We start from the raw sequence: 26,667 nt of genomic DNA on the forward strand, positions 1-26,667 counted from the left end.
GTGTTCCCATATAATCTTAGCATTAGTGGTAAACAGATTTGGCTTGATGTCTGCAATGGAGGGCTCAGAGAGACTATTCTACTCGAGCTCCGATAGCCCCCCTATAGACAGAAAGATAAATAAATAAATATGCATAAAAGGAGGAGATGGGGAGGAGGAGGGATGCCGAAAGAACTAACGTTGGATATTAATTGGGAGATTAGATGGGTGCACTCCTCCCAAAATTACGCTAATAACTTCACTTGTTTCATTACTGATTGATTCATGTTTGTTGAGTGAATCAGTTGAATGAATGATTCAGTGCTCACTAATGCATAAAGGTGTATCTATACTGCACATAACAATATATCCTATATCAGGCCTCTCGTCCAGTTTGTTCTATAAAAAGTTAAGCTATAGTCCAATGTTACTTAATATTATGTTATCTTGATGCATTATTATTACTTTTTCTCAAGGTATTTTTTGCAGAAATTAATTTAGTTGTTTAGGCTAATTAATGAGAATAATAAATCATGGACAGTTTTATAATCATCTTTGGTGCTGTGAGCATCTCATTTCTGTTCTTGGATACTCAGCTTGTCTCATAAATTAATCAGTGCTGTGTATTTCAGCAAGAAATTTCTCACAGCTTCAATTTCATACTGAAAATCAATACATATACAGATGATATCCGCTATAACAGAAATCTCTAGTCTTTCCACACGTTTTTGAGTCTGTGGTCTGTTACATCAGAAATGTGCGCTTGAAGGGAACATTGATGGTGATGATAATAGCAGAAGTGGGTCAACAACAGCCTTGAGAGAGACTTCTGACTTATGTGAACATATTTGTGTGACGTCAGCAGGGTTACAGCATTGACAAGGTTATTTTCATTCAATGTTATTCGCTTGTGCTCATCAGTTCTTGAACACAGAAGTGCAGATGCCGTGTTCTTTCACTTATAGCAGCTGTGCTTTGTCAAATCTGCCATCCGCTCGGCTGCCCGCACTGGACACGATTAAAGACATTCAAGACATATATTCGCTGAAAACAACACACAGTGAATGCATCTAGTTTTAAGCACTATATTACTGAAAACAGTGCATATACAAACACATCAGTTTCATATTTTAAGCACAAAACATTCTTTCCAATGATGCAGAAGGTTAACAGAAATTCTGTGCTATTTTTGTCTGTAGGGTTGAAGTTAAGGTCCCGGAGCATCTGATCATACAGAAGAACAACAGAAGATGTGGCCGTCGAGTGCAGAAGAACATGTGTCTGTCCCCGACTGATCCGTACTCTGGCATTCTCACTACAGGTAACACACACACACAGTCTACACCGGGCAGCATTGTTGTTTTAGTGTTATTTATATATTATTATATTTTATTAATATTTTGCATTAGCTTTTTAAAATTTATTTATTAATGCCTGCATGCTACTGGTTAAACTACTTTTCAGTCAATGCATTCAGCAAGTATGAAAACAACAGGAAAACAAAGCAAAAATCTAGACATTTTAGGCAATTTAGAAATCCCGGCCAGGACATGTCTGCAAAAAAGAGGGCATACGGTCACACTATTTTTAGTTAACAGTAATAATAACTGTGTTAGTGATGAGTGGAGTTGTGTACTGAGTGCTGGTGTGTGTTGCGTCTCAGGTGTTACCGTAGATACAGATGAGCACTGGTGCTCTCAGATCAACAGACTGCAGCAACTCATCGATAAACTGGAGTGTCAGGTGAATACACTGAAATATCCATTCACACAGAATAATGTTTCTGTCTAGAGCATGTAAGCCAATTTTCATTTGCTTTTCATTTTTAGAGTCCAAAGTTGGAGCCGCTGAAAGAAGATACACTGGCCAGCACGTACAAGTCGGTGAGTGATCCGATCCGCCGCTTCATAAATCATGTTTTATATCTGTTGAAGCAACAAGTTCCTCCATCATAATGCAAGAATTCACCATGTTAAACTTTGTTATAAGACTATTAGGAGAAATCGCCTCGGATTACGTATGTAACCCTGGTTCCTCGAGGGAACGAGACACTGTGTCTGAAAATGCTAGGGGAACGCCTCCAGCGTGAGGGGCTCTGAATATCGTGTGCAATCTATCCAATGGATGGGTGAGATGTCACGGATGGGGTGACGTAATGACCAGCTGGTATAAAAGCACATGCGGTGAAACTGGTGTCAGCTTCTAGGAATGAAGCAAGCTCTGGCAGGGATGCCGGAAGTATGGCCTCGAGACGCAGCGTCTCGTTCCCTCGAGGAACCAGGGTTACATATGTAACCTGAGGCGTTCCTCTTCAGGAACTCGAGCTGCATCCGAAAATGCTAGGGGAACGAGATACCCACGCCGCCAGACTTTCAAGTCCCTGCCCAGTGTGTATCCCTGCGGAGCACATCTAGGGCGAGAGGACGGAAGAGCCTGGAGGCCGCCACACTTCGTGTCGAATGAGCTCTGACTCCCATCGGCGAGGGGAGCTGAGAGGACTCATAGGCAATGTTAATGGCATCCACAATCCACAGACTGAGGGTCTGTTTAGAAGCAGGAAGACCTCTCTTAGGGGGACCATAGCATACCAGCAGTTGGTCCACCCTTCTCCACATGGCAGCTCTGTGGACGTAAGAAGGCCTGCAGTACGACTGCGCACCGCGGAGGAAACGTGTAACTAGAGGGTTCCAGCCCACTGACTGCCCACCAAGAGAGGTGTGGTAGGCCAAAATTGCCGCCACGTAAGCCTTCAAGGTGGAGTGGGTCAACCCTGCGGACAGACAGGCATGCAGGAACTCCAGAACTGTACCAATCGGGCAGTTGACTGGGTCGAGCTGGCGGTCTCCGCACCAAGAAGTGAAAAGTTTCCACTTCAAGGCGTACAGTTTCCTCGTTGAGGGAGCTCTGGATTGGAGGATGGTCTCAACAACCTTGGTTGAGAGACCGGAAGCTATGAGTTGCGCCCCCTCAGGGGACACACCCACAACTTCTACATCTCCGGGCAGGGGTGATAGACCCCTGCTTGTGAGAGGAGATCCCTCCTGATGGGAATCTCCCATGGAGAGTCGTCGAGGAGAGAAATCAGGTCTGAGAACCATACTCGGCCCGGCCAGAATGGTGCTACCAGAAGTAGACTGACCTCGTCCCGGCGCTCTCTTGCCAGAACTCCCGGGAACAGAGCGATCGGGGGAAAGGCGTACAGACGAAGCCTCGGCCACGTCTGTACCATAGCATCCAGCCCCAGTGGACCAGAGGGGACATTGCACTGTCTCCTGATTAGCGAAGAGGTCCACCTGTGCCTGGCCAAACACTCTCCAGATCTGCTTCACCACCTCTGGGTGAAGCATCCATTCCCCGGGCCTCGGCCCCTGTCTCGACAGGATGTCTGCTCCCATATTGAGGTGCCCAGGAATATAAACCGCCCTCAGTGAGCGGAGCTTCCCTTGGGCCCACACAAGGATCTGGTGCGCCAGCCTGTACAGGGGGCGTGAACACAGACCTCCTTGGTGGTTGATATAAGAGACCACCGCTGTGTTGTCGGTGCGCACCAACACATGGTGATCTCTCAGGTCCGGGAGAAAGTGTTTCAGAGCTCGAAACACGGCCAGCATCTCCAGACAATTGATAAGCCAAGTGAGATGGCGACCACTCCACAGACCGCGGGCAGGGTGGCCACTCATGACCGCACCCCAACTGGTGAGGGACACGTCAAGGAGCTCCCAGCACCGGGCCCTGAGACAAGAACCAGGGTTGTCTCCACATGTCTAAGGCACGTAGGCACCACCGTGTGAACTTAATCATGCGAAGCAGGTTTCCCCTCAGGGAAAACCCCTTGGTCTTGAGCCACCACTGTAGGGGTCTCATGTACAGCAGGCCAAGAGGTATCACGTTGGACGCAGCTGCCATCAGACCCAGCAGTCTCTGAAACTGCTTTACAGTGAGTGACCGGCCTTTTCTCACTCCCGGGACTGCAGTGAGGATCGACTCGATCCGAGCAGGTGACATACGTGCTTGCATCGTGGTCAAATCCCACACGACGCCCAGATAAGTGGTTCTCTGAGCCGGCGAAAGCACACTTTTCTTGGCGTTCAGTCTTAGCCCCAGCACTTCCATATAAGCGAGAACGACATCTCGATGTCGAACTGACATCTGCTCTGATTGAGCTAAAATCAACCAATCGTCGATGTAATTGAGTATGCGGATGCCTTGCAGTGCTAGGCCGAAGGGAAGAACCCAATATTGGTAAGCTTCGCCCCCGAAAGCAAACCTCAGGAACTTCCTGTGAGTGGGAAGGATGGAGACATGGAAATATGCGTCTTTTAGATCGATCATGACAAACCAGTCCTCGGACCTGATCTGAGACACGACCTGTTTGCGTGTAAGCATCCTGAACTTCAGTCTCAGTCTCTGGTGTAATCATCTCAGCTCTGCTACGTTTCTGGGCAGAAGAGACTGAGATGTGTGCTCGCTGGAGATCGCTGCGCCCTGGAACACCGTACGTGGCAGGGTTAGCAGCCCGATCTCCTGAGGACACTGAGGAGGAACGGGCACTGCGGTGAACGCCGCTCTTCCCCAGAGAGGGCTTCCCTCATAAGCCCTGGGCCATGGCCGAGGACTTCTTAGCCTGAAGTACGACCCGCAGGTCCGTCTTTGGCTTCGAAGGCCCTGGCCCAGAGCTCTGTTTTTGCACTTCCCTGTACGAGGAGCTAGTATGCGGCTGGGGCTGCTCCCGTCCAGCAGCCGCCTGAGCTGAAGAGCGGCAAGGCAGGAACCGCTAAAATGCCGCCGCTTGTTTACGGGCCTCCTGGTACCTGTCGACGACAGTATCGACGGTGTTGCTGAACAGGCCAGAAGGCGCAAGCGGGGTATCCAGGAGGAATACCCTGTCCTTCTATCTGATATCGGACAGGGTCAACCACAGATGCCTCTCCGCTGCCACCAGGGCTGCCACAGACCGCCCAATGGCACGGGCGGTCTCGTTGGTGGCGCGGAGAGCCAAATCAGCAGTTCACCTGAGCTCTGTGATGTCATCTGAGCTCATCGCCTCGCGCTCATCTAGCTCTTTAAGCAGATCAGCCTGGTATGCCTGCAACACCGACATGGCGTTGAGGTTGCACGCAATGGCTTGAAAGGCAAGGACGGAGCCTTTAGAGACGACGCAGTGTCGGGAGACAGATAGCTCGCGAGCGCCTGTTCCACCCGAGGCATCGCTCTATAACCGCAATCACAGAACGCACACAAGCTGTGTGTATCACCTGCAGTGATGTAACTTTTGCAGGGAGGGACACACAGCTTGTACTGCGTGCTGCTCTCGCCCTTATAATGTCTCTTTGACATTTATGGAGCTTATATGATGGACAAACAACACCAAATAAGACTCACAACAGATGAATAGACAATACACACACAGAGCGCTTGCTGAATCACAAAAAGCTGACGCCGGTTTCACCGCACGTGCTTTTATACCAGCTGGTCATTACGTCACCCTGTCCATGATGTCTCGCCCATCCATTGTATAGATTGCACACGATATTCAGAGCTGCTCACGCTGGAGGCGTTCCCCTAGCGTTTTCGGATGCAGCTCGAGTTACTGAAGAGGAACTGGATTTTTTTTTAGAAATGCAATTATGAAAAATACAACATTTTGAATTAAAATCAATAGTGGATGAATGCAAAAAGCAAACAGAAGTGTAGGATCAGCTGAAGTTCAGCAAAATTGTGAAAAACATGACTAAGTCATTCAATTCAAAAATGAATCTTTTGAGTCAGAACTTTTTTAGTTCACAGACTCTGTCTGAATGATTCATTCACGTTTCAGACTGACTCACTGATCCAGTCTCAGCGGTTCATACGTGAAATAGCAATTTCATTTTCAGTCTGTTCCTGTCAAATAAAGCACAAATGAGTCATATAATGGACAGCTGTGCCTTTCTGGATCCTTTGTGTGCTTTTTGAAGCTTGACCCCTTGTGGAAAAAAAGTACACTTTAGCATACTTTTAAAAAGAGTACTTGTTCTGAAAATAAAATACATAATGCTGAATAAAATAGACACTGCATGTTAAGTACAATTAAATGAGAGTATATCATAGCTTAAATTGATCATAATTACAACTTTAGAGTGATTTTTGACACAAACAAGACAAGTACATCTTTGTACTTCTATTGTCTTTGAAACGTGGTTTCTGAATGTACTGACAGGTATTTATGGTAAACTAAAATATACTTTAATGTCTTTTTTTTTACTTGTATTCTAAAATCATTACATCATACACGAGTGAATAAATAATGACAGATTTTGAATCATGCTCAGATGTCCAGAAGAAACACTCACATGTTCTGCATGAAACCCCAAGCTATAGCATTAGTTCTCTGTCCAGTAGTCATCTGATGGCTGTGTTTCTTTTCTGCTCTCGTCTAGAACATTCTGCTGGTGCAGAGACAGATGAGCGTGACAGAGAATGATCTCGAGGAGTTCCAGAAGGCTCTGAAGACCTACGCCGACACCACCGCCAATCAGAACGACAACCTCCAGTGAGAAAAACACACCACCACATTATTATGAAGATATGAACCATAAGATAATGACCTTAATCCTGTAAAGCCTGACATATGAAATAATAGTAATTACTTTTATGAAATTGAACAGTTTACTGAAAATTTTTTTGTTTTTTTTTAGATTTATATTTGATATATCAGGCTTTTATGGCTCATAGTGAGAATATGGAGGGGAAAACAGCTCAGTTTTATTCAGAGACTCAATCTGAGCAATTTGCAGTTTGGAATATATATAAATATGCAATTTGGTGCAGATGCTGATATTTATATGGACAAAAAGTCAGAAATTCTGATGCTTGTAATGTAAATCAATGAGATCTTTATAACAGTACAGCAGATACTGACATAAATGATATAATAAATATCAGTGGTCACTCTATATCTCCAATAATATGTCTTAGTAAGATGAGATTTACATGATCCAAACATATAATGCAATGCTGATTGAGAGATGAAGAAATAAACGCTCCTCAGAAGATGTGAGATGAAGATCATTCCTCCGCTGAGGAACAGTGAAAGTAAAGCTTCTGGAAACAAGCGTTCCTTAAAAGATCCTGATGATCAGATTTGAGACGCACTGATTTTTCTATAAAAAAAAAATGATTGATGGAGAATCAAGTAAAGCTGAGCTGCTTCAGTCCAGTAAGTGTTCATCTGGAAATATGATTAAAGTTATTCTGACGTTTACTTGATAAAAATCAGTCAGGATTTGAGACATAAAGCACGAGCTGAAGGTGGATGTTTGTACAATTACACTAAAAGATATTTTACTTTATCATCTAAACTATCAATTAGACGACAGAAGGCATGGAGGAGATTGTGTGACATGTTTAACAGCATCATGTTGATCATTTAGACGCCTTAGAAATGTGTGTATCGAATATTAGGCTTAATAGGGTTAATATTCCCATAGCTGACTGTGTGATGAAACCCAAAATGCAAATTTGGAGACTATAAAGACTAATGTTTTAGTACCAGAATGTTCTCTCAAACGCTGATGCACTGATTCTTGGTCTCTCTGTTTCTCTCGTTCAGTGTTTCCATCCAGAAGCTTCCTGAGAAGAGCTGCTACATCATCTATGAGTTCTGGCAGGACCGTATTTCCTGGATGAGGTGTGTGTGTGTGTGTGTGTGTGTGTGTGTGTGTGTGTGTGTGTGTGTAGCAGCGTAATGATTTGGAGAGTCAGTTCAAGGGTCTTTGGAAATCAAATCCTAATCGAGTCTATTTTTACGAGCACAAGACAGGCACGGTCTCGTCTTCAGCCTCCTGCTGCAGTCCTTCATGGGCAGAAGCTCCTGCTGGGTCCTACATCTGTCTGAGTACATGGATGGACACGATTCTCTTCTGTCCACTACACGTACTTGCTGAAACCTGATTATTTTGAGTAAAGGAGAAATCTCTGAATAAATAAGGAGTGTTTGGGTTTGAGGATGTGCTGATGTGTGAATGCGGATGGTCTTGTGTCAATGTTCATCTTTGTGATGCCAGAAATCTGTGAAAGTTCAGAGTCGTTTGTGCAGTTTAGATGCAATAAATGCACTTTTTGGACTGGAGAAGATGTTTTGAGCTCTTAAAGTCTTGGGATGTTTTCATCAAGCTCTTATATTTCAAAATATCTGATCAAATGTGATTCCTCAAGATGTGAGTGTCTATGTTCAAAAGGTTGGGTCAGAAGTAAAATTAAATTAAAGAAAGTCATGCTTTTATTTATCAAGGATGCATTAAATTGATCAAAAGTGTCAGTAAAGACATTTATAATGTTACAAAAGATTTCTATTTCAAATAAATGCTTTCTATTTCAGAAATGTTTCTTGAGCAGCAAATCAGCATATTAGAAAGATTTCTGAAGGATCATGTGACACTGAAGACTGGAGTAATGATGCTGAAAATTCAGCTTTGAATCAATTATGTTTTATAAAATATTCACAAAGAAAACAGTTATCTTAAACTGTTAAAATATGTTTTAAATATTGCTGTTTTTTCTGTGTTATTGATCAAATAAATTCAACCTTGATGAACATAAGATAATTATTTCAAAAACATTTAAAAACTATTTGAATTGAAAAAATTGCAAACATTTTAATGTTAATGTATGTCTCCATTATGATGTGTGTGTGAGTTTGTGTGTGTGTGTGTTTATTTGTGTTTATGCACCACTGTGTTCTCGGCCAGATTGTTGAGGGTCTAACGAGACTCATTTCAAATTAGCAGATGGCTCGTCTAATAGCACACATTTCATGAACACACACGCTTATCTAGAAGATTTGCACGTGACATCTTGTGTTACTTAATCTCATTTGTGACGCTTCACATGACGCCGTTGTGAAGTACATACACCTCATGGGTCTCAGCTGCTCATTGTCTTCAAAGATCTAATTTAAGAAGTAATTTCAGAAATAAAAATGTAAATTATAACTTGCAGTGAATTATACTGCAGTGTAATTATCTCCTGTGGAGGGAGCGTGTGCACTCGATTGCTTTAATAGATGGTGTGTTTCCCTTATAAAGAAGGAAAAACCTCTTTAAAAGTCTGGGATTAGTAAGATTTATAAATGTTTTTTAAATAAGGCTCTTTTTGCTCCCCGAGGCTACATTTATTTGATCAAAATACAGTGAGAACGGTAATATTGTGAAATATTATTAATATTTTAAATAAGTTTTCTATGTAAATGTATTGTAAAGCGTAATTGATTGCTGTGATCAAAGCTGAATTTTCGGGATCATTACTCTAGTCTTCAGTGTTTTATTAGATGATGCTTAACAGTAAGGACTAGTTCACCCAAAAAATGAAGATTTGCTGAAAATGTGCTCACCCTCAGCTCATCCAAGATGTAGATGAGTTTGTTTCTTCATCAGATTTGGAGAAATGTAGCATTGCATCAGTGTCTCAGCAATGGATGCTCTGTAGTGAATGGGTGCCGTCAGAATGAGAGTCCAAACAGCTGATAAAAACATCACGATAATCCACACCACTCCAGTCCATCAGTTAACATCTTGAGAAGACAAATGTTATATGTTATCCATCATTAAGATGTTTTTTATTGCTTCTGGTTAAAATACGAGTCTGTAATCCATAATAACGCTTAAAAAGTCATCTTGTCTGAATCAGGAGAGAAATCTGCACAAGCACCGTTTAAAAGCCAAAACAGCTCTAAACAAATATGTGGCTGGATTTTAATGTGAGAGACAACAGGAGATGGACTTTTTCACTGAAGGAAGCATTATTATGGATTATGGACTCGTATTTTAGCCAAAAGCGATGGTTCAAAGTTATAAATGTCCTAATGATAGACTTGTTTCTTACAAACACGCAGCTTTTGGCTTCTCCAGACATTAACTGATGGACTGGAGTGCTGTGGATTATTGTGATGTTTTTATCAGCTGTTTGGACTCTCATTCTGACGGCACCCATTCACTGCAGAGCATCCATTGCTGAGACACGGATGCGATGCTACATTTCTCCAAATCTGATGAAGAAACAAACAAATCTTTCACATTTTCATTTCTGGGTGAACTAGATGTAACTCAGAACTCAACTAAGTCTCTCGAGTGCTGAAAGAGCTGGCTGTTTTCATCTGGAGGATGTTGTTGATTATATCATCTCATAATGTGAGCTGGATTGTTTCTTCTGACATCTGTCATCTCTCTGCAGTTATTTGCAGTCTGACGCCAGTAAGATGTTCCAGCGCTGCATTATAGACATGCTGGAGGATCCAGAGATCGTCTCCACGATGCTCATGCCAGGTAAGAGCGTGCGTCATTTATTAGTTTGGTTGTTTAAAGCTAAATGCGTCTGTCTCGGCCTGTAGGCAGAAGGAATTAAACACGAACCCCGGAGCCGCAAAGCGCTGGCTGGTGATCTTTAATGAGGAGTTATGATGCGTCATCTCTCTAATATCTACCTGTTTGTTTCTCACAGCTTCCTGGTGGATCATGACAAACAACTAACAGCAGCAACAAAACACCCTTCACCGCCCACCGCTGAACCCCGATCTGAAAAATCACCCCGTTGTGTCTTTGAATTAATAACTAGACCTAAAAAAAAAAAACCAGCTGAATCATCTGTATGCGTGACACACACCGTTTTTGTGTTGCATTTTATAGATAGCGTCTGATAGTTCACTGAAAACAAAACACGGTACACAGGGTTGTGCATCATTCAGAACTGAATTCAGATGCTTTTACATTCCAGTTCAATTTCTGAATTTGAATTGAATTTGCAAACAGGCAGCAGAAATGTTTAAATTCAGAGGATATTTAAAGAAATTCATATAGATGCGGTAGAAGTATTTTAAATCATTTATTGAATTATTTTATTATATTTAATTCTTGAGTCATTTAAATTTTGAATTAAGAGAAAATTTTAAGAAATTCATATAAATGTTGTAAAAGTATTCTAAATCATTTATTTCAATTATGTTTAATTTTTGAGTTATTTACATTTTTAATTCAGAGAAAATGTAAAGAGATTCATATAAATGTTGTAAAAGTGTTTTAAATAATTTATTTAATTATTGAGTCATTTAATTGTATTTTGATTCTTAATTCATTTGATAGGCTATAGTGGGTGAACACTTAATTTCACAGAATTTATGATATATCAGTTGATTCATTATTTGATGCTAATGTTTATTTTTTATTATTTTTAAAATATTTAAGAAATATTTTGAATCTGTCTGATGGACAGTTTTGTGATAAATCTTTTAATTGTTTTGAAAATTTGAACTCAATTTAGCTAAAAATGTCTGATCAGTTGAGGAAAAAATGTAAATAGACATAATTAGCCAAAAGTAATGTTGTAAATATTTATGTTTTAGAGCTTTATGTTATTTCCAGCTTTAATTCAATTCCTCTGTATTCAATTTCTTGGGAGTTGCAATTCAGTAGATTCTCAATTCAGCATCTGATTCAGTTAAGATTCACGCTCACGAAGGGAAAGGGTCTGAATCTTCAGCTCTAAATCGTGCTCAACTCGACGCTAACAGGCATGGGTGTAATATTCCTCGCATGTACAGATAATCAAAGCGTATTTTGCTCCATTCCGTGACGAAGCTTTTGAAGCCAGTAGCTTTGATGCAGAAACAGCGAATCTCAGAGCAAAACAACATGAAGAAAAACAAGAATTCATGTGTTCTTGTAAATAATTAAGATAACATTAGCAAAATGATCTGCTACTTGAGTCTAACACCTTTAAAGTCACTTGTACTGGATCATGAAGCTGCATGCCGATTAGGAGATGTTTTAGAGTGTCGATTGATTTGCAACGAACATGTTGATCACAGATTATTTCTCAAGAGAAGTCGAGTGTGAATAGAATAGACATTTAATGAAGATGTACAGCTGTGTCATTTCTCTGTAAACCTTCCTGAAGGTGTTTAGAGGACTAGTTCACCCAAACGAATCATTCTGGCATCATTTACTCACACTCGTGTCGTTTCAAACCTGTACACAAAACATGTTTAGCTACTCTTGATTTTTTTTTTTTTTTTAAATATATTATTAAAATACTAATGCAAAAAATATATTTGCTAAAATATGTTTCAAAATATATTTAAGTAAATATATTTTCTGACAATATATTCTTTGGTAATTAATTCCATATTTTTGAAAATATATTTTAAAAATATAAATACATATTTTTAAAAGCCCTCCGTTCATTATAATCCAAGAAAATACCTTCACATATGACACATTTGAAGAAAAAATATATTTGTTGTCTATAACGTGTGAACATGTGAACACATAACACATTTGAATAAAAATAAATAATGAATAAAGGCTAAATGTAGATTGGAAATGTATTTTCTTGCGCCTGAAATGCATTTAGAAATATTCACTGTTTAAAACATATTTAGCATATATATATATATATATATATATATATATATAATTTTTCTGTATGGAACAACATTTGGGTGAGTAAATGCTGATTTTGGGATGATCTATTCCTTTAGTTCACTGTATAGACGCTATGAAATCCTGGTTTGACATGGAAACCTGCTAGTTGTTGTACTATTCATGCATCTTAACCGAAAAACAGAAACTTGACCTTTTTGCTTTAGGATTTTTTTTTTTTTTTTCAATTTTGTGGTTTAGTCCATTGAATGAAAATAAAAGTGGAACAATTATTTTGTGTTGAGATTTGTTCTTCAGCCATTTTTGATTTTGCACCTAATACCTGCTCAACTTCTTACTATCCTTTGTATGATTGTGTTTGTGAATGAATATAAAGCAGCATGCTAGAAGTCAGAAGTATTAAAGCTACATCTTTCCAAGTAATTAGTAAAGATCCTTTCTCCCTCTCATGATGACACGGTTCAGTGTTTTGTCTTCCTTACGTCTCTGTTCATGACGTTTCTGAAATGATGCAGAAACATTCAGCATTCAGACGACAGACAGTAATTGGTACTTTTATGTTCTTGTCAACAAGAGTAATTGGAAAATCTCACAAACAAACATCCACTCGAATAAATTCTAACATCTGCTTCCTTATTTATGACAGGAATATATTGGTAACACTTTATAAGAACTAAACATTAATAGCATTAACAAACAGTGTCATATTAGATGATGCTTAACAGCAAGGAGTAGTTTACACAAAAATGAAGATTTGCTGAAAATGTGCTCATCCTCAGGCCATCCGAGATCTAGATGAGTTTGTTTCTTCATCAGGTTTGTAGAAATGTGTCTCTGCATCAGTGTCTCAGCAATGGATGCTCTGCAGTGAATGGGTGCCGTCAGAATGAGAGTCCAAACAGCTGATAAAAACATCACAATAATCCACACCACTCCAGTTCATCAGTTAACATCTGGAGAAGACAAAAATATGAGTCCATAATCCATAATATTCCTTTCTTGGATGGCCTGAGTCCTGAGAGAAAATTCATTTTCGGCAAATTTTCATTTTGGGGTGAACTGTGTCTTTAAAATATACTAAAATGGTCACATGTTGTTAAACATTCAGTCATATATTTATATGAAATGTAATATAATGTTCGTTGATAAAACCAATTAGATCATATGTAGGCCTGTATATAAAAAAGACTACTACTTTTAATACTTTAGAAGTATGCAGAGGGTGCATAATGTGCAAAAATTGTATACGCAAAGAGGATGTAGGCCTAATATGTTCATCAAAAACCTGTGCTGTTCTCTCTGTCTCCCTCTTCTGCTGGTGTTTGGGACTCAAAACTAAAAAAAAACTAAACAAAAAAAAAATTTTTGTTACTTGAAATTCAATAAAAGTAACTGAAATCAAATAAAATATGAATGCAAAGGAAACATTTCTACAATTTTCATTTGGTTGAATTTGAAGTATAGCCTACTAAAGTAATTAAAAATAAATGAAAAATCTAAATGTGTTGTAGACATAAAATGACAAACAAATGACAATTTTAAAATTAAAACGAAAATGGAAAATAAAAAATTTAAATTTACAAAATAAAAAAATATATATTAAGAAAATATTGATTAAAAAGCAACGTGTTTGGGCTCATTAATGGTGTTTCGCGTTACCGAGACCTTAAAAACTATTTGCGAAAGACACTCTTTGTGTTTGTGTTTGTTTGTGTGTGTGTGTGTGTGTGTGTGTGTGTACTGGTTTTTGTGGTTTACGGGGACAAAATTTGTATAATAACATGGGTATGACGGAGGTATTACAATTTGAAGGTGGTTTATGAGGACACTGCCTATGTCCCCATAATTCAAAAGGCTTAAAAACATACTAAATGGTGTTTTTTTGAAAATCTAAAAATGCCTGTAGTTTCCTGTAAGGGGTAGGTTAGGTGTAGGGTTGGTGTAGGACAATAGAATATACGGTCTGTACAGTAGAAAAAACATTACGCCTATGGAGAGTCCCCACAAGGATAGCAAACCAGACATCTGTGTGTGTGTGTGTGTGTGTGTGTGTGTGTGTGAGTGATTATTTAGCGAGCGTGAGAAAATGGGTGTAAAAGGAGGCAATATTAAAGAAGAAAAAAAAATGGGGTGAAATGCAGCTGAGTCTGATCATATGATACCCCGATATCTGACTTCTGCTTCATTTATCTGAGCAAAGGAATGAGTGAAAGATGACTGAAAGAGTGTGTCTGGAGAACCTGAGGGAGGGAATCTCTCTGATGGGAAGCACGATCTCAATTCCTCCCTGATTTCATTAAATTATTACAGCTGATGGAGAAGATGAACTCACATCATGCAGCAGCGTCTGCCGGGATTCCTGAGAGATCTCGAGCTGATCCTGCATGACTTCAGCATCAAATCAAGCGATGAAACACCACTCAAAACACACGTGCAGCTCGTGTTGAGCCACAAAATCAAGTGCATGAGGAAAACAACGCCTATTTCTAAATTTTGCATTGAATTACTTAATTTTTTAATGAAATCAAGCACTTTCATGCTAAAGGTGACGTTTTTAACGCACTCCTGTGTGCAATCAGGTTTTGGCATCCTGTGTGTTTGATTAAAAGCTGAACAGGATTTTCTAGCGTGTAAATTGGCTGTGACAGACAAATCCGAGGCAGAAATGTCATAAGTGTTTGCTGAAGTAAAGCGATAATATGATTTCCATTCAGATTTTATTTCTGGACTGGTTTTGGTCTTCGTGACTATCATTTATATGTTTAATCCAAAACACTCTTAAATGTCAAGCAGCTTTATTATAGTATCATGATGATAGAGGAGATGTTTATGAAGATGAGCATGTGGGTGAAGATCACACACACACACACACACACACACATATGCATGTCATGAATGACTAACTCACGCTGTCTGTCTTCATTAACGTTAATGTTTAAACCTTCGAAGCCTCAAAATATGACGGAATCTGTTCACTCAAAAACCATCATTCTTAAACTATAAATTGCAACCCATATTAAGTTTGTTTTGTGGTCTTTCAAGAACTTAAAATGCAAAGTGATGGTATCAGATGGAAATGAAATCTTTGAAAATGCATGTTGAAAACTTTGAGTCAAAATACTTAATAATCAGTTTTTTTCCCCCCAATAACTGTTGAATGGTAATGAGGCAAAAAGTCCTCAAAAAAACTAGGATTAAAGACTCTTGATGGTGCAGAAGAAGAATTGTTTCTATAAGTCAAAGTAAATGTGAAAAGTGACACACATGCTCCACTCACAATAGAGATTCATTTGTGAAATAATTCATTTATCACTGTTGCATCTGCATTATATCATTATAAACCATGCTTTTCAATCCAAACTTTTTTCCTAATGCAACTTCACCTAAAATGTGAGCATAAATCTGCAGTGGGTTGGTCATGTTTACTATGTAGGTCGACTCAAGCTATAAGACTGAAGCTGGTAAAACCAGTGTGTTTCTGACATCTAGTGGTGGAAGCTGGAAAACTATGGGTTAAAATGTCTCATTTTCATTTCTTGTCCATAGAGGTCACTAAATCTCATCTCAACACATTTCTTGAGTGGTTATGCTCTTATTAAAAGTCTTCTCATCTGATCTGAAAACAACATTTGTGATTTATTCACCTCTGTTATGAGGTTTAATGTTGAATTTGATCATTATAGTGATGTGTGAATTTATTTTATGTTGGATGTTACACTGTATATTTGTTAATGGAGGATTTGTGGACAGTGATTCGTTTATGTGGCAATAATGTATACAAGTATTTTATTTAGAGGGGAAAAGTTAAAGTGAGGCTTCTCAGAATTGGGCCTGAAGTGTCATGTTTCTGGTGTTATATTATATACGTGGTATATCATCATCATCATATCATTTCATATCATATCAGGTTTCCTGATCACAGTTTATTTTTAGTCTATATTATTGTACAGTCAGTGCAGTAACAATACATCTTATAATTACAATTAAATACAGATTATCAAATTAACCGAATAGTAAACTTATGTGTTTCTTTTTAAATGAACTCTTTTTAATGTTATTACTCTACAAAGTACAGTAAAACCTCCATGACACGATCAAATCCACTGGTAAAACAAAGACAACGATCATCAAAGCCCGAGGTCACGTTAATGTCTTTATTTTTTTAATATCTACTTCATACCAATATTCGAGAATTCTCGAAGAAAAGAAATGACTGTCACAGAGTAGCTCACAAAATAAAGATTCTCTTGCACCGTTATATTTTACACATTCTTATAATGAAAAAATAAATCAACATGTGGTGTACCGTACGAAACGAAGGTAGCTGAAGACGCCAAAGTGGAAATCAAAGAAAATAAACAGCCTAAGACTCACCTCGACTCTACACGTGGAACAAAAATAAAAGTATATACATATAACATCCTCCTGAGATTGCAGAGTTTTGCATGTGGATACGAACAGATGAACGGACCGGTTCGGTGGATCTTATAAATCACTCAATCTGTACTGGAAGCTGTTGATTGTACATCTGGACCCTGATCAGAACTGGTCCCTTCAGACCAGGGTTTGTCCTCCACGTTTAACACACACACACACACACACTCATTCTCCATTGATAATATTGTCAGATAATAATGATAAACTGTCTGGAACGGGAACAAAACATGAACATGTCACAGCATTGACAGCTTTGGTGAATCCATCACTTTTATATTGCTCTGATATTGTATTTACAGACACAATCACACACTCACACACACACACACAAACAAACACGAAACACTGACAACAGTTTGTGCGGGTAAAACAGATCACATTTGCACCAAATAAGCAAGCTGAGTCACGCCGAGCGATGCCAAAACACGTCCTTCTGGCCATAAACTGGAAAAGTGTGTGTGACTGTCCCAGCAGTTAAACTCCTCTTTCATTGAGTCCATGGCTCTCAGTGTCCGCTGGCGTCTGGCGTGGAGGAGGACGATGCTGGGGTGGCTGGTGTAGATGCTCTGCTGGAGGTCTTCTCCAGGCCTGGACTCGGGACCAGGCCGCTCTCCGGAGCTTTGGCCAGGATGCGTGGCATGGATTTGGGCTGCGTCTGGAGCCCCGGGCTGCAGATGAGATGGTGTCGCTCCCAGTCCTTGTGCTGACAGAAGGAGCCGCAGTAACGCGCCGCATTACAGCCGCTGCACGTCTCGCTCGCCTTCCGACCGCAGTTCCAGCAGCACTGACAACCAGAGAGAGAGAGAGAACGTGAGCAAACCCCAAAAAATACAGCTTTATAGCCATAAGAAACACTGCATTATAAATATAGAAACATTACACTTTTAAATATAATACTAAACTAATACTTTTATAAATACTTAATAAGCAAGGACAAATAAACTAATTAAACTGATTAAAAGTGACACATAAAGAAATTTATATATGAAAATCATTTAAATAAATTCATAAATATTAAACATTATATTAAACAAAATATTATTCTACAAGGATGCATTAAATTGATTAAAACTTATGCAAGTCAGTAATTATGTTAAGTAGTACCATGGTGCTTGTAAGTAAATTGTTAAATACCATGGTATATACACACTATCATTCAAAAATTTGGGGTCAGCAAGATTTTTTCAGGAAGAAATTAATACTTTTATTCATTAAGGATGCATTCAATTGATCAAAAGTGACTGTAAAGGCATGTATAATGTTAAGAGAGATTTCTATTTCAAATCAATGCTTTCTATTCATCATCTGTGAATCCTGAAAAATAAAATATATCACAGTTTCCACAAAAATATCTGGCAGCACAACTGTTTTCAGAAATGTTTCTTGAGCAGCAAGATTTCCGAAGATCATGTGACACTGAAGCAATGATGCTGAAAATACAGCTGCACATCACAGAAATAAATTACACTTTAAGAGATATTCACATAGAGGACAGCTATTTTAAATTCTAATAATATATTACATTTGTACTGTTTTTACTGTATTTTTGATCAAATAAATGCAGTCTTGGTGAGCAATTTAACTTGGTGTTAATATAAAAACCCAAACCTTGGAATGTATTGTAATGTTTGTATATTTATTTAATATTGTGTCTTCTAATAGTGGTATTTGTTATTTGCATGCACTTTCTGTGCATTTCTGTTCTAGCACCCAGTTTAGATTTTAAAATAACCAAATGTTGATTCAATCAGGCGAATGTATGCATTATAATGAGCCTCATTTGCATAAAAAGGAAGCCAGAAAAGAATGACCCAATTAAAATATTCATGATGCATTGCTGTATCAGCGCATGCAGCATCTGCGGTTGGTGACTGAATGAATGCGTGTTTAGCGTGACGCTCACCTCGCTGGAGTCTTCCTGCTCGTTGATGACCTGTATGGCGTCTTCGGTGGCTTTCCTCTTGGCTTCGGCGAGGGTTTTCTCCATCTTGGCTCTCTCGGCGGTGATCATCTCAAAGGCTTTCTGCTCGGCCTCGGCGACGGCCTTCTGCACCTCGTCCATCGCCTGACGCTTCACCTCGTTCACCGCTTCCTCTGCAGAGTCAAACCACACATGCATCAACATTTCGTTTCATGCATGGTATTTTCTTGTGATAAATACTACTAAAAAAATCAAAACAATAGAAGCCCAATAGAAACCATCACAGAAATTCCAATGGTTTCCATTAAAATACCATTATAAACCATTAGCTTTTTCCAGTAAAACCATTACAAAATTCCCAAATTTTGTGCATTTTTCCAATAGGATTTAACATCCCACCAATAGAATCCATCACATACCAGTAGACACCATTATAGTTTCCATTAAAACCAATACAATTCCCATTATAACCATTAAATCCATTACATTTTCTATTGTGTTTTGGGCAGGGTTCTATAGTTTTTTTCAGCAGGGTTGAGTCTGAAAGTGTGATTAATGAGAAACAAGACTGAAGAACAGGTGGCAGGGGAGAAAACAGGTTTCCCAGGGTGCATCTGGGTTGCCGCCCTTACCGGCTTTCCTCCATATCTCATCAGGCACGTAGCCAGAGCCGGCGCGCAGGGGAAGATCCCTCTGAGAGTCTGCGGGACACAAAAACAAATATATTAGGAGCAAATTAGCATCGAAACGCTTCAGAAGCATGCAGGATGGACGGATATGGAGGCACGTGAGAGTTTTGGGCAGCGTTTGGTCACAGATGGCGGTGAGGAACGCGGCCAGACCTCAGCGTTTGAGACGATATTCTCTCAGCCTGGACTCAAATACCCAACACCTGCTCCATCAGCAGGCTCTTTCTCAAACAAACACACACACACACACAAAACGTAGTCTGCTAGTTGGGTTTTAAAAGACACTTAAAGGGACGGTTCACACAAAAATGAAAATTCTGCCATTTATTATCCTCATGCTGTTCCAAACCTGTACGAGTTTCCTTCTTCTTTTGAGCACAAAAGAAGATATTTTGAAGAATGTCGGTGACCAAACAGTTGACGGTAGCCATTGACTTCCATAGTATTTCTTTCCTTACCATAGAAGTCTGTGGCTATCGTCAACTGGGTGAACTGTCCCTTTAATATTCAGTAATATTATCAATTTGACTGCACTGAAACTATCAGACGACAACAAAACTTGAACTGAATCGAGCTGAATGATTAAGTTATTGTCTTCTGTAGAACTGCTTTATAGCTGAAACAAATCCACAATTGATTCATTTTGATTCATTTTTGTTGTTAAACTGAACTGAATCAACATTAAATTGACTCGAGCTGAATAATGACATTACTGTCTTTAGTAAACCTGCTTAGCTGAATTGATTCAATATTAATATTAAAACTTTCTTTAGTTAACAATGAATTAACTTGTTTCATAATTAATGAACTTAACAATTATTGAACTGAACTGAATCAACATTGAACTGAAATGAAATTGACTCGAGCTGAATAATGACACTATTGTCTTCTGTAGAGCTGCTTATAGCTGAATTGATTCATTCATAATTGATTTTTGCTCTGTTGTTGAACTGAATTAAAACTGTCTTTAGTTAACACTGAATTAATTTGTTTCACATTTACAGTTCTCGAACTGAGCTGAATCAATACTGAACTGAATAATGTCACTGTTTGTCTTGTTAAAGCTGCTTTACAGCTGAATTTGTCTCATATTTGATGAAGTTTGCATCACTGATTCTGTTATTTTCCTGTTTAATACTGTGAAGCTGCTTTGAAACAGTCTGTATTGTATAAACATAAAGGTGAATCAAACTTGAAATGATTCTGAACTCCTAAACGACTCACCCGTGTTGACTCCCTCTGCCGACAGAGGGCTGTGTGTCTTGCTGAAGGGGACGTTCCCTGCGGCCGATCCGTTCTTGCGTCCGTCGTCGTGTGGGTTGGAGCGTCGCCGCCAGTAATTGAGCTCCTCGCGGTCGGACTCCTGACAGCGCCGCAGAACGCTCACCGAACGCCGCGTCTTCTCCACCATGTCCACAATGCAGTTCAGCACCTACAACCAGAGACACGACAGAAAACCTCAGAACTCAAGACTCATATTCACAATAGTTAAACAAAATAACTTGCGTGGTTTAGCACATGCTCTATGGTCTTGTACAAAAATTTGAGGTTTCATGAGTTCATGAACACATTTGCTTGGTTTTAGATTTTCATATTTCACTATGTCTTAGACTGTTTATATTAGGTGGGTGGACAGACAACGAAATAAGAGACAAACAAACAAAATCCTGGGTCCAAATCAGTTTACTGATTGGCAGACAAATAATTCTCAGGATCAGAGGATGCCCCTTCCTTTCAGGAATGGGTAGAACTAGCTAGAATGTCTTATAAGCAGACGGATAAGTTAAACCTATACCATAAAAAATGTTCCAAGTACTTAACCTATTTGGAAATGGGACAGTAACAGCTGTGTGTGAGAAATATACTGATTGTGACAGTGTAAATGTGATGTGTTATAGATTGGATTTCATTTATTCATTTTATTTATTGCATTTTATTTAAGTAATTTTCTCATCATTATATAATGATGGATGTTGTAGCAATTGAATTTAATGATAGCCAAGTTGTGACCTTTAAAGCCATAGTTGGGGATTAGTTTGGGATGGGTTTGTTAACGGGGTAAAAATGTTGATTCTGTACAGAGTTACTGTATTCTATTCTGAAATTTGCCTGAGAATCAATTAAACTGTTAATCACTAAAAAAATAAAATAATAACGTGCATATACATATAATCTAACGTATGACTTTATATATATAATTTAGTTAATATAATATTATATATTAGTGTTTTTTTTGGTCCAACTCTCATGTTTCTAATTCTCATTGTCAGAAATGATTCTAATTAAATTCTCAGAACTGAAATAAAGAATAATAAATTTAAATCAGCGTAAATTAAAGGCATTGTAACAAATACTATTATGATGAATAAATACTTCAGTTTAAATAATGTATGTTTTGCGTTAGAGTAATAAGGATGAGATTTTTCATAATAAGATAATGAGAGTTTTTATCAGAGAATGTGTTTAATTTTTATAAAATCATAAAATTTTAAAATGCATAAATACTAAGATCAGCTTCAGTGTTGGTAGGGTTGTTACTAAATAAAATAATTAAAAATAATTCCTTGGCAACTAAAATTAGTAAAACTGAAACCTAAATAAATTACAGCTAAAAAGAAATATTAAAACAAACAAACAAAAAAAACATAAAATTGACAAAAGTATTTAACAAAATTACAAAAACAAATTCAAGTAAAAATAAAATGAGAACTGAAAATATAAAAATAAAAGCGTACTATTATGGTATTTATTAATATTTCAAAAAATTAATTTTAAATAAAAAATGTAAAATGTATTTTATTCTTCATAGTTTATTTGTGATATTCACCATTTAATACTATACCATGATATCGAATTTTTAATAAACCCAGTCTTACATGATCCAGATGTCTCCATTCTTCAGCCCACTCTCTGTCCGTCAGTCTGTGGTCCACAGGTTCCTCGCGGTAGCCTCCGTTACTGCCTGAAAACGTCAGCAAAAACATGAGAAATGCACTAGTGTGTGGAAATGAATGTTAAAGGCGTGCTGCCGTGTGTTGTTACCTGTGAGCCGCGGCCGCTCCTTCAGCTCCCTGAGCTCCAGGATCCGGTGCGGTTCTCTGTACAGGTGAGGTGTGCTGATGTCATCCAGTGCGTAGTGCTGCAGAGGGGGCGGAGTCGGGTGGATCTGGGCGGGGAGCTGCAGCGGGTGGGCGGGGCTGTGTCTGGGGGCGGGGCTAATGGTGCAGATTCGTTTGGCAGGAGGCTCCAGGGAGGCGGGAGGACGCTCATGAAATCCATTCTCTTTACTTCTGGAATTAATAAAAAAATAAAAGTAAAATAAGAAACAAATCGCTAATAACACTTTTGGACCACTTTTGTGTGTGTGTGTGTGTGTGTGTACTGGTTTTTGTGGTTTACGGGGACAAAATTTGTATAATGACATGGGTATGACAGAGGTATTACAATTTGAAGGTGGTTTATGAGGACACTGCCTATGTCCCCGTAACTCAAAAGGCTTAAAAAACATACTAAATGGTGTTTTTTTTTTTTATTCTAAAAATGCACAGTCTCCTGTAAGGGGTAGGTTTAGGTGTAGGGTTGGTGTAGGGCAATAGCACATACAGTTTGTACAGTATAAAAACCATTACGCCTATGGAGAGTCCCCGTAAACCACTAAAACAAACGTGTGTGTGTGTGTGTGTGTGTGTGTGTGTGCGTGCATTCGTACCTGTTAGGACTGTGGCGCTTGCTGCTCTCGTTGGGCTCCAGCAGTAGTTCGGTGGAGTCGGCGGGCGACGGGACGGTGGTGCTAAGCAGGAGGTGCTCGTGTTGGGACAGATACTGTGCTGGAGTCTGTTTGGCAGCTCGAGCGCAGTGCAAAAGCTCCCTCTGCAGTAAGGGCAGATTGGCCTGCAGGAGAAACACTACGCTTATCTCACTGCACAACAAACATCAGCTGAACGGCACATTGTAATAATAGTGGTCGACCGATATATCGGCCAATATTTGGCATTTTTCAAATATCGGCATCGGCCGATAAGATTTCCTGTTTGGCCTTTTATTGACTTTTATTTTGATGCTCACATTCTCCCTCTTGTTCGCTGTTGTCGTTAACAGTTCTGTCTAATACGGATAGAAGTCTGTCTAATAATCAGATAGAAAGGTTAAACAAAAGAATTAAGATGCCTATACAAAAAGTATTATAACAATTGCTTTTATATTATTAGTAATAGAAAGGCAAACATTATAATACTTTCTCGTTTGATGTCAGCATTCAGCAAATACGCATTTACATCATTTAAACAAATCTTTGAATGTCTAATGAACATTTAATTTCACAAGCCTCGCAAACTTAGTCGGATCCAGTTGTGAGATCTTGTGAAGTCGGTCGGTGACGGTCGGTCCGTGCGAATTGAATGCGGACAGGAGGAGATTTCAGCTTTACTGGAGACGCACGATCGACAAACTTTAAACTCGTGATTTTAAATTATACTGCGCTTTATGCATTTGCCCACTGCCATATTCATGTCATTTCCACTGTGTGCTGTATGTAAAATGAGTGTTGCCTTGGCTTTATTTGTCATCTAAAGTACATTTTATACATTTATTTTTTAATCCATTTTCAAATGATTTCAAATTTCTTAAATATGAATTAAAATAAATAAAATTATATCGGCTTTATATCGGTCATCGGCCACCCTGCTTTCCAAGATATCGGTATCGAAAAACCAATATCGGTCGACCACTAGTTAGTAATCAAACCCACTTTGGAGGGATTTTCTTAAAGTCTGACCAGCACATTTTTGGCATTTTTCCTGATAAGAGTGGAGATAGAGGTCAGAGGGATTGGTTCCTCGACAGACTTGGAGGAGCCGCGGCGTCTGTTCAGCGTCACTGCACGTTCTACTCGCCATTACAGCTCTTTTCACCAACATCTCGTCAAAATAGTCAATAAATCTTTCATATGAAAACACTTCAGCCTCAGGAGGATGGAAACGGAGAAGAGAAACAGTCGGCGAGATGAAACAAACCAGAGCGCTCCGTTTCTTACATGATGAGCATGTGAGTTTGATTACTAATGTGAGCATATGAAGAATATCAGACTGTTTTCTGTCAAACCATCTGGCAAACACAAGGGGAAAATACTCCCTCCTGTAAACTAACTTACACATCTCTCTCTGTAAAGCATGCTAATGTTATTAATGGGAAGCCCAATTAATTGGAACACTGATGATTCATTGAGTTGTCACTCAAATATGGTACCATATCCAGCATTTCGTATACCTTTTAATATATTACATCGGTATCTTTATATATTTTTTTTCATATATTCCTTACAAAATAACAAATCCACAATAACTTAAACACCAACCAAATGTTTTTTATCCAATACAACCAGTCACCCTATAATCACCCATCCTAATACAATCAATAATATTTTATGAATTTCATTAAATAAAACATTGATAAATGCTGCTGGTATCACTGTTCTATAAACTAAACTGTATAAATGCTTTTAGTTGTTGATTTTAGTTGTATTGGTCATATTTACTGATTATGATGTTAGCCACTTATAAGTGTTATTTTAGTATTATTTATAGTTTTTCTGAATATTATTTTCAGTTTTTGTTTAAGTTTTAGTCATTTTGAAATTTTTTCTTTATTATTACTTTAAATATTACTGTTGAGGTTTATTTTTATTACAGTTTTAGTTTAGTAGTTTATTTATTTATTGCCAGTGAGTAATTTCAGTGCTTCTACTTAGACTTATTTCAGTTATTAATCAATTTCTGATTTTTTGTTTTTTTATATTTTAACTTTATTTCAACTTTATCTTAAAAATGTTTTTTAGATAAAAGAACCACATCAAAAGAATGATTTGTTTGTGAATCAGGCTTCATTACTAAACACTTTAGTATTGATGATATTCAAAACAATTCAGTTTTCATAGAATATATTAAACATGATATCTGAAGAAAATGATCTGGGAAGCTTTAAAATGTTTTCCAAACACATCTAAACGAGGACAAGCATCTCTGTAGTTTTTATTAGCTGTACGACAAACATTTCTGTACATGATTAACTCGGTCCTCCTCTCACATATGCCGCCTGTCATTCTCGTTCTCTTATTTTGCGCAGGCAGATATTCGGCACGACTGTGTTAACCGCTGCCGAACTCCATATGCTGCGCAGCCCGTAAAAACCTGCAACGGTTTATAGTCGTGTTTCACACTTCCGACCGCCTGGAATTCTCAGAAGTCTCAGTCTGTTCCGTAAATTACCAAAGGAAACACAAGTCACCTTTCACTTTCTCCGTTCAACATCCCTGTCATGCATGGCATCATAAAATCATCAAATTGTGCTGCTGTCTTTTAAAATATTTACTTAATACTTAATATTTTCAGTATTGATAATAGTTTACAATTTATTTTAAGGTGTCCTTGTTACAGTGTAATAATACATTTAAATACTGAGTAATATTAATTAACTACATGGTTAGGGTTATTTGCATGTAACTGTGCATAATTTATTGTTATTATAATAGTTAGAGCATGTAACGTGTAACAATGTTACAATTTTAAAGGAAGTGTTACCTTATATCTTTTTATTTTATTTTCTTTTTAAATATTACTATTTAGCTTCCATTTATTTTTCCATTTAGTTGAGCCAACTTAAAATTAAGGCAACCAGCTTCAGCAGATTTTTGAGTTTTCTCAACTTGTCGTTTTAAGTTTATACAACAAAAATTTGAGAATCTCCCACAAAAATAAGTTTGAGCAAACTCAAAAATCTGCTGAAGCTGGTAAAACAATTTTTTTTAAGTTTGCTCAACTTTTTTCTTTTTTTTTTTTTTTTTACAGTGCAGCTTCACATCAGTTCCATCCTAAAAATATTTTCAGGGATTCACCAAAATCCCCAAATCAACATTCCTGCTCTCAATTTAAAAAATATATATATTTGTAATAGTTTTACATTTATTTTTTTTAATAGTTTAATAGCTTTTTTCTTTTTATGTTCAATTTATGTTTAGTTCAGTTCTAGGTTTTTTTTTAGTTTTTTTTTTTTAGTTTCACTTTAAGTGTTTCCATCTCATATTTATATTTTATTTTAATTTTCCTAGTTTTTATATTTCCTTTTTTCCTATTGACTATTTTATCCCAATTTTCTATTTTATTTTATTTGCATTTTATTTTTGTTTATTTAGTTTAAATTCAACAAAAATGTTTGAATATTTTTCGTTTTAATT

At 38.1% G+C, this 26,667-nt stretch overlaps 2 protein-coding genes across 4 annotated transcripts in view; one reads left to right on the forward strand and one right to left on the reverse strand.

Annotated features, from left to right (window-relative positions):
- Positions 1 to 14,078, forward strand: part of necab3 (N-terminal EF-hand calcium binding protein 3) — a 45,723-nt gene extending 31,645 nt beyond the window's left edge. Inside the window, exons 7-13 of the mRNA XM_058779954.1 lie at positions 1,179 to 1,300; positions 1,643 to 1,722; positions 1,809 to 1,862; positions 6,399 to 6,511; positions 7,571 to 7,648; positions 10,189 to 10,280; positions 10,456 to 14,078. Coding sequence (XP_058635937.1) covers positions 1,179 to 1,300; positions 1,643 to 1,722; positions 1,809 to 1,862; positions 6,399 to 6,511; positions 7,571 to 7,648; positions 10,189 to 10,280; positions 10,456 to 10,484 — 568 coding nt within the window. The 3' untranslated portion in view covers positions 10,485 to 14,078. The remainder of the gene's footprint in view (positions 1 to 1,178; positions 1,301 to 1,642; positions 1,723 to 1,808; positions 1,863 to 6,398; positions 6,512 to 7,570; positions 7,649 to 10,188; positions 10,281 to 10,455) is intronic.
- A 2,174-nt stretch (positions 14,079 to 16,252) lies between these two features.
- The window catches only part of cbfa2t2 (CBFA2/RUNX1 partner transcriptional co-repressor 2), a 38,594-nt gene continuing 28,179 nt past the window's right edge, over positions 16,253 to 26,667 (reverse strand). For 2 of the 3 annotated variants that reach the window (XM_058779670.1, XM_058779672.1), the window contains exons 5-11: positions 23,149 to 23,330; positions 22,482 to 22,729; positions 22,316 to 22,401; positions 20,664 to 20,871; positions 19,383 to 19,451; positions 18,733 to 18,923; positions 16,277 to 17,613 (exon numbers count right to left, since the gene is read on the reverse strand). In XM_058779670.1, the coding sequence (XP_058635653.1) occupies positions 17,335 to 17,613; positions 18,733 to 18,923; positions 19,383 to 19,451; positions 20,664 to 20,871; positions 22,316 to 22,401; positions 22,482 to 22,729; positions 23,149 to 23,330 (1,263 nt within the window). In that variant the 3' untranslated portion in view covers positions 16,277 to 17,334. Of the gene's footprint in view, positions 17,614 to 18,732; positions 18,924 to 19,382; positions 19,452 to 20,663; positions 20,872 to 22,315; positions 22,402 to 22,481; positions 22,730 to 23,148; positions 23,331 to 26,667 lie in introns of all 3 variants that reach the window. The other variant, XM_058779671.1, reaches the window with a different exon arrangement.

Source organism: Onychostoma macrolepis, chromosome 06 (assembly GCF_012432095.1).
Source record: "Onychostoma macrolepis isolate SWU-2019 chromosome 06, ASM1243209v1, whole genome shotgun sequence".
In the NCBI taxonomy this organism is placed as follows: domain Eukaryota; kingdom Metazoa; phylum Chordata; class Actinopteri; order Cypriniformes; family Cyprinidae; genus Onychostoma; species Onychostoma macrolepis.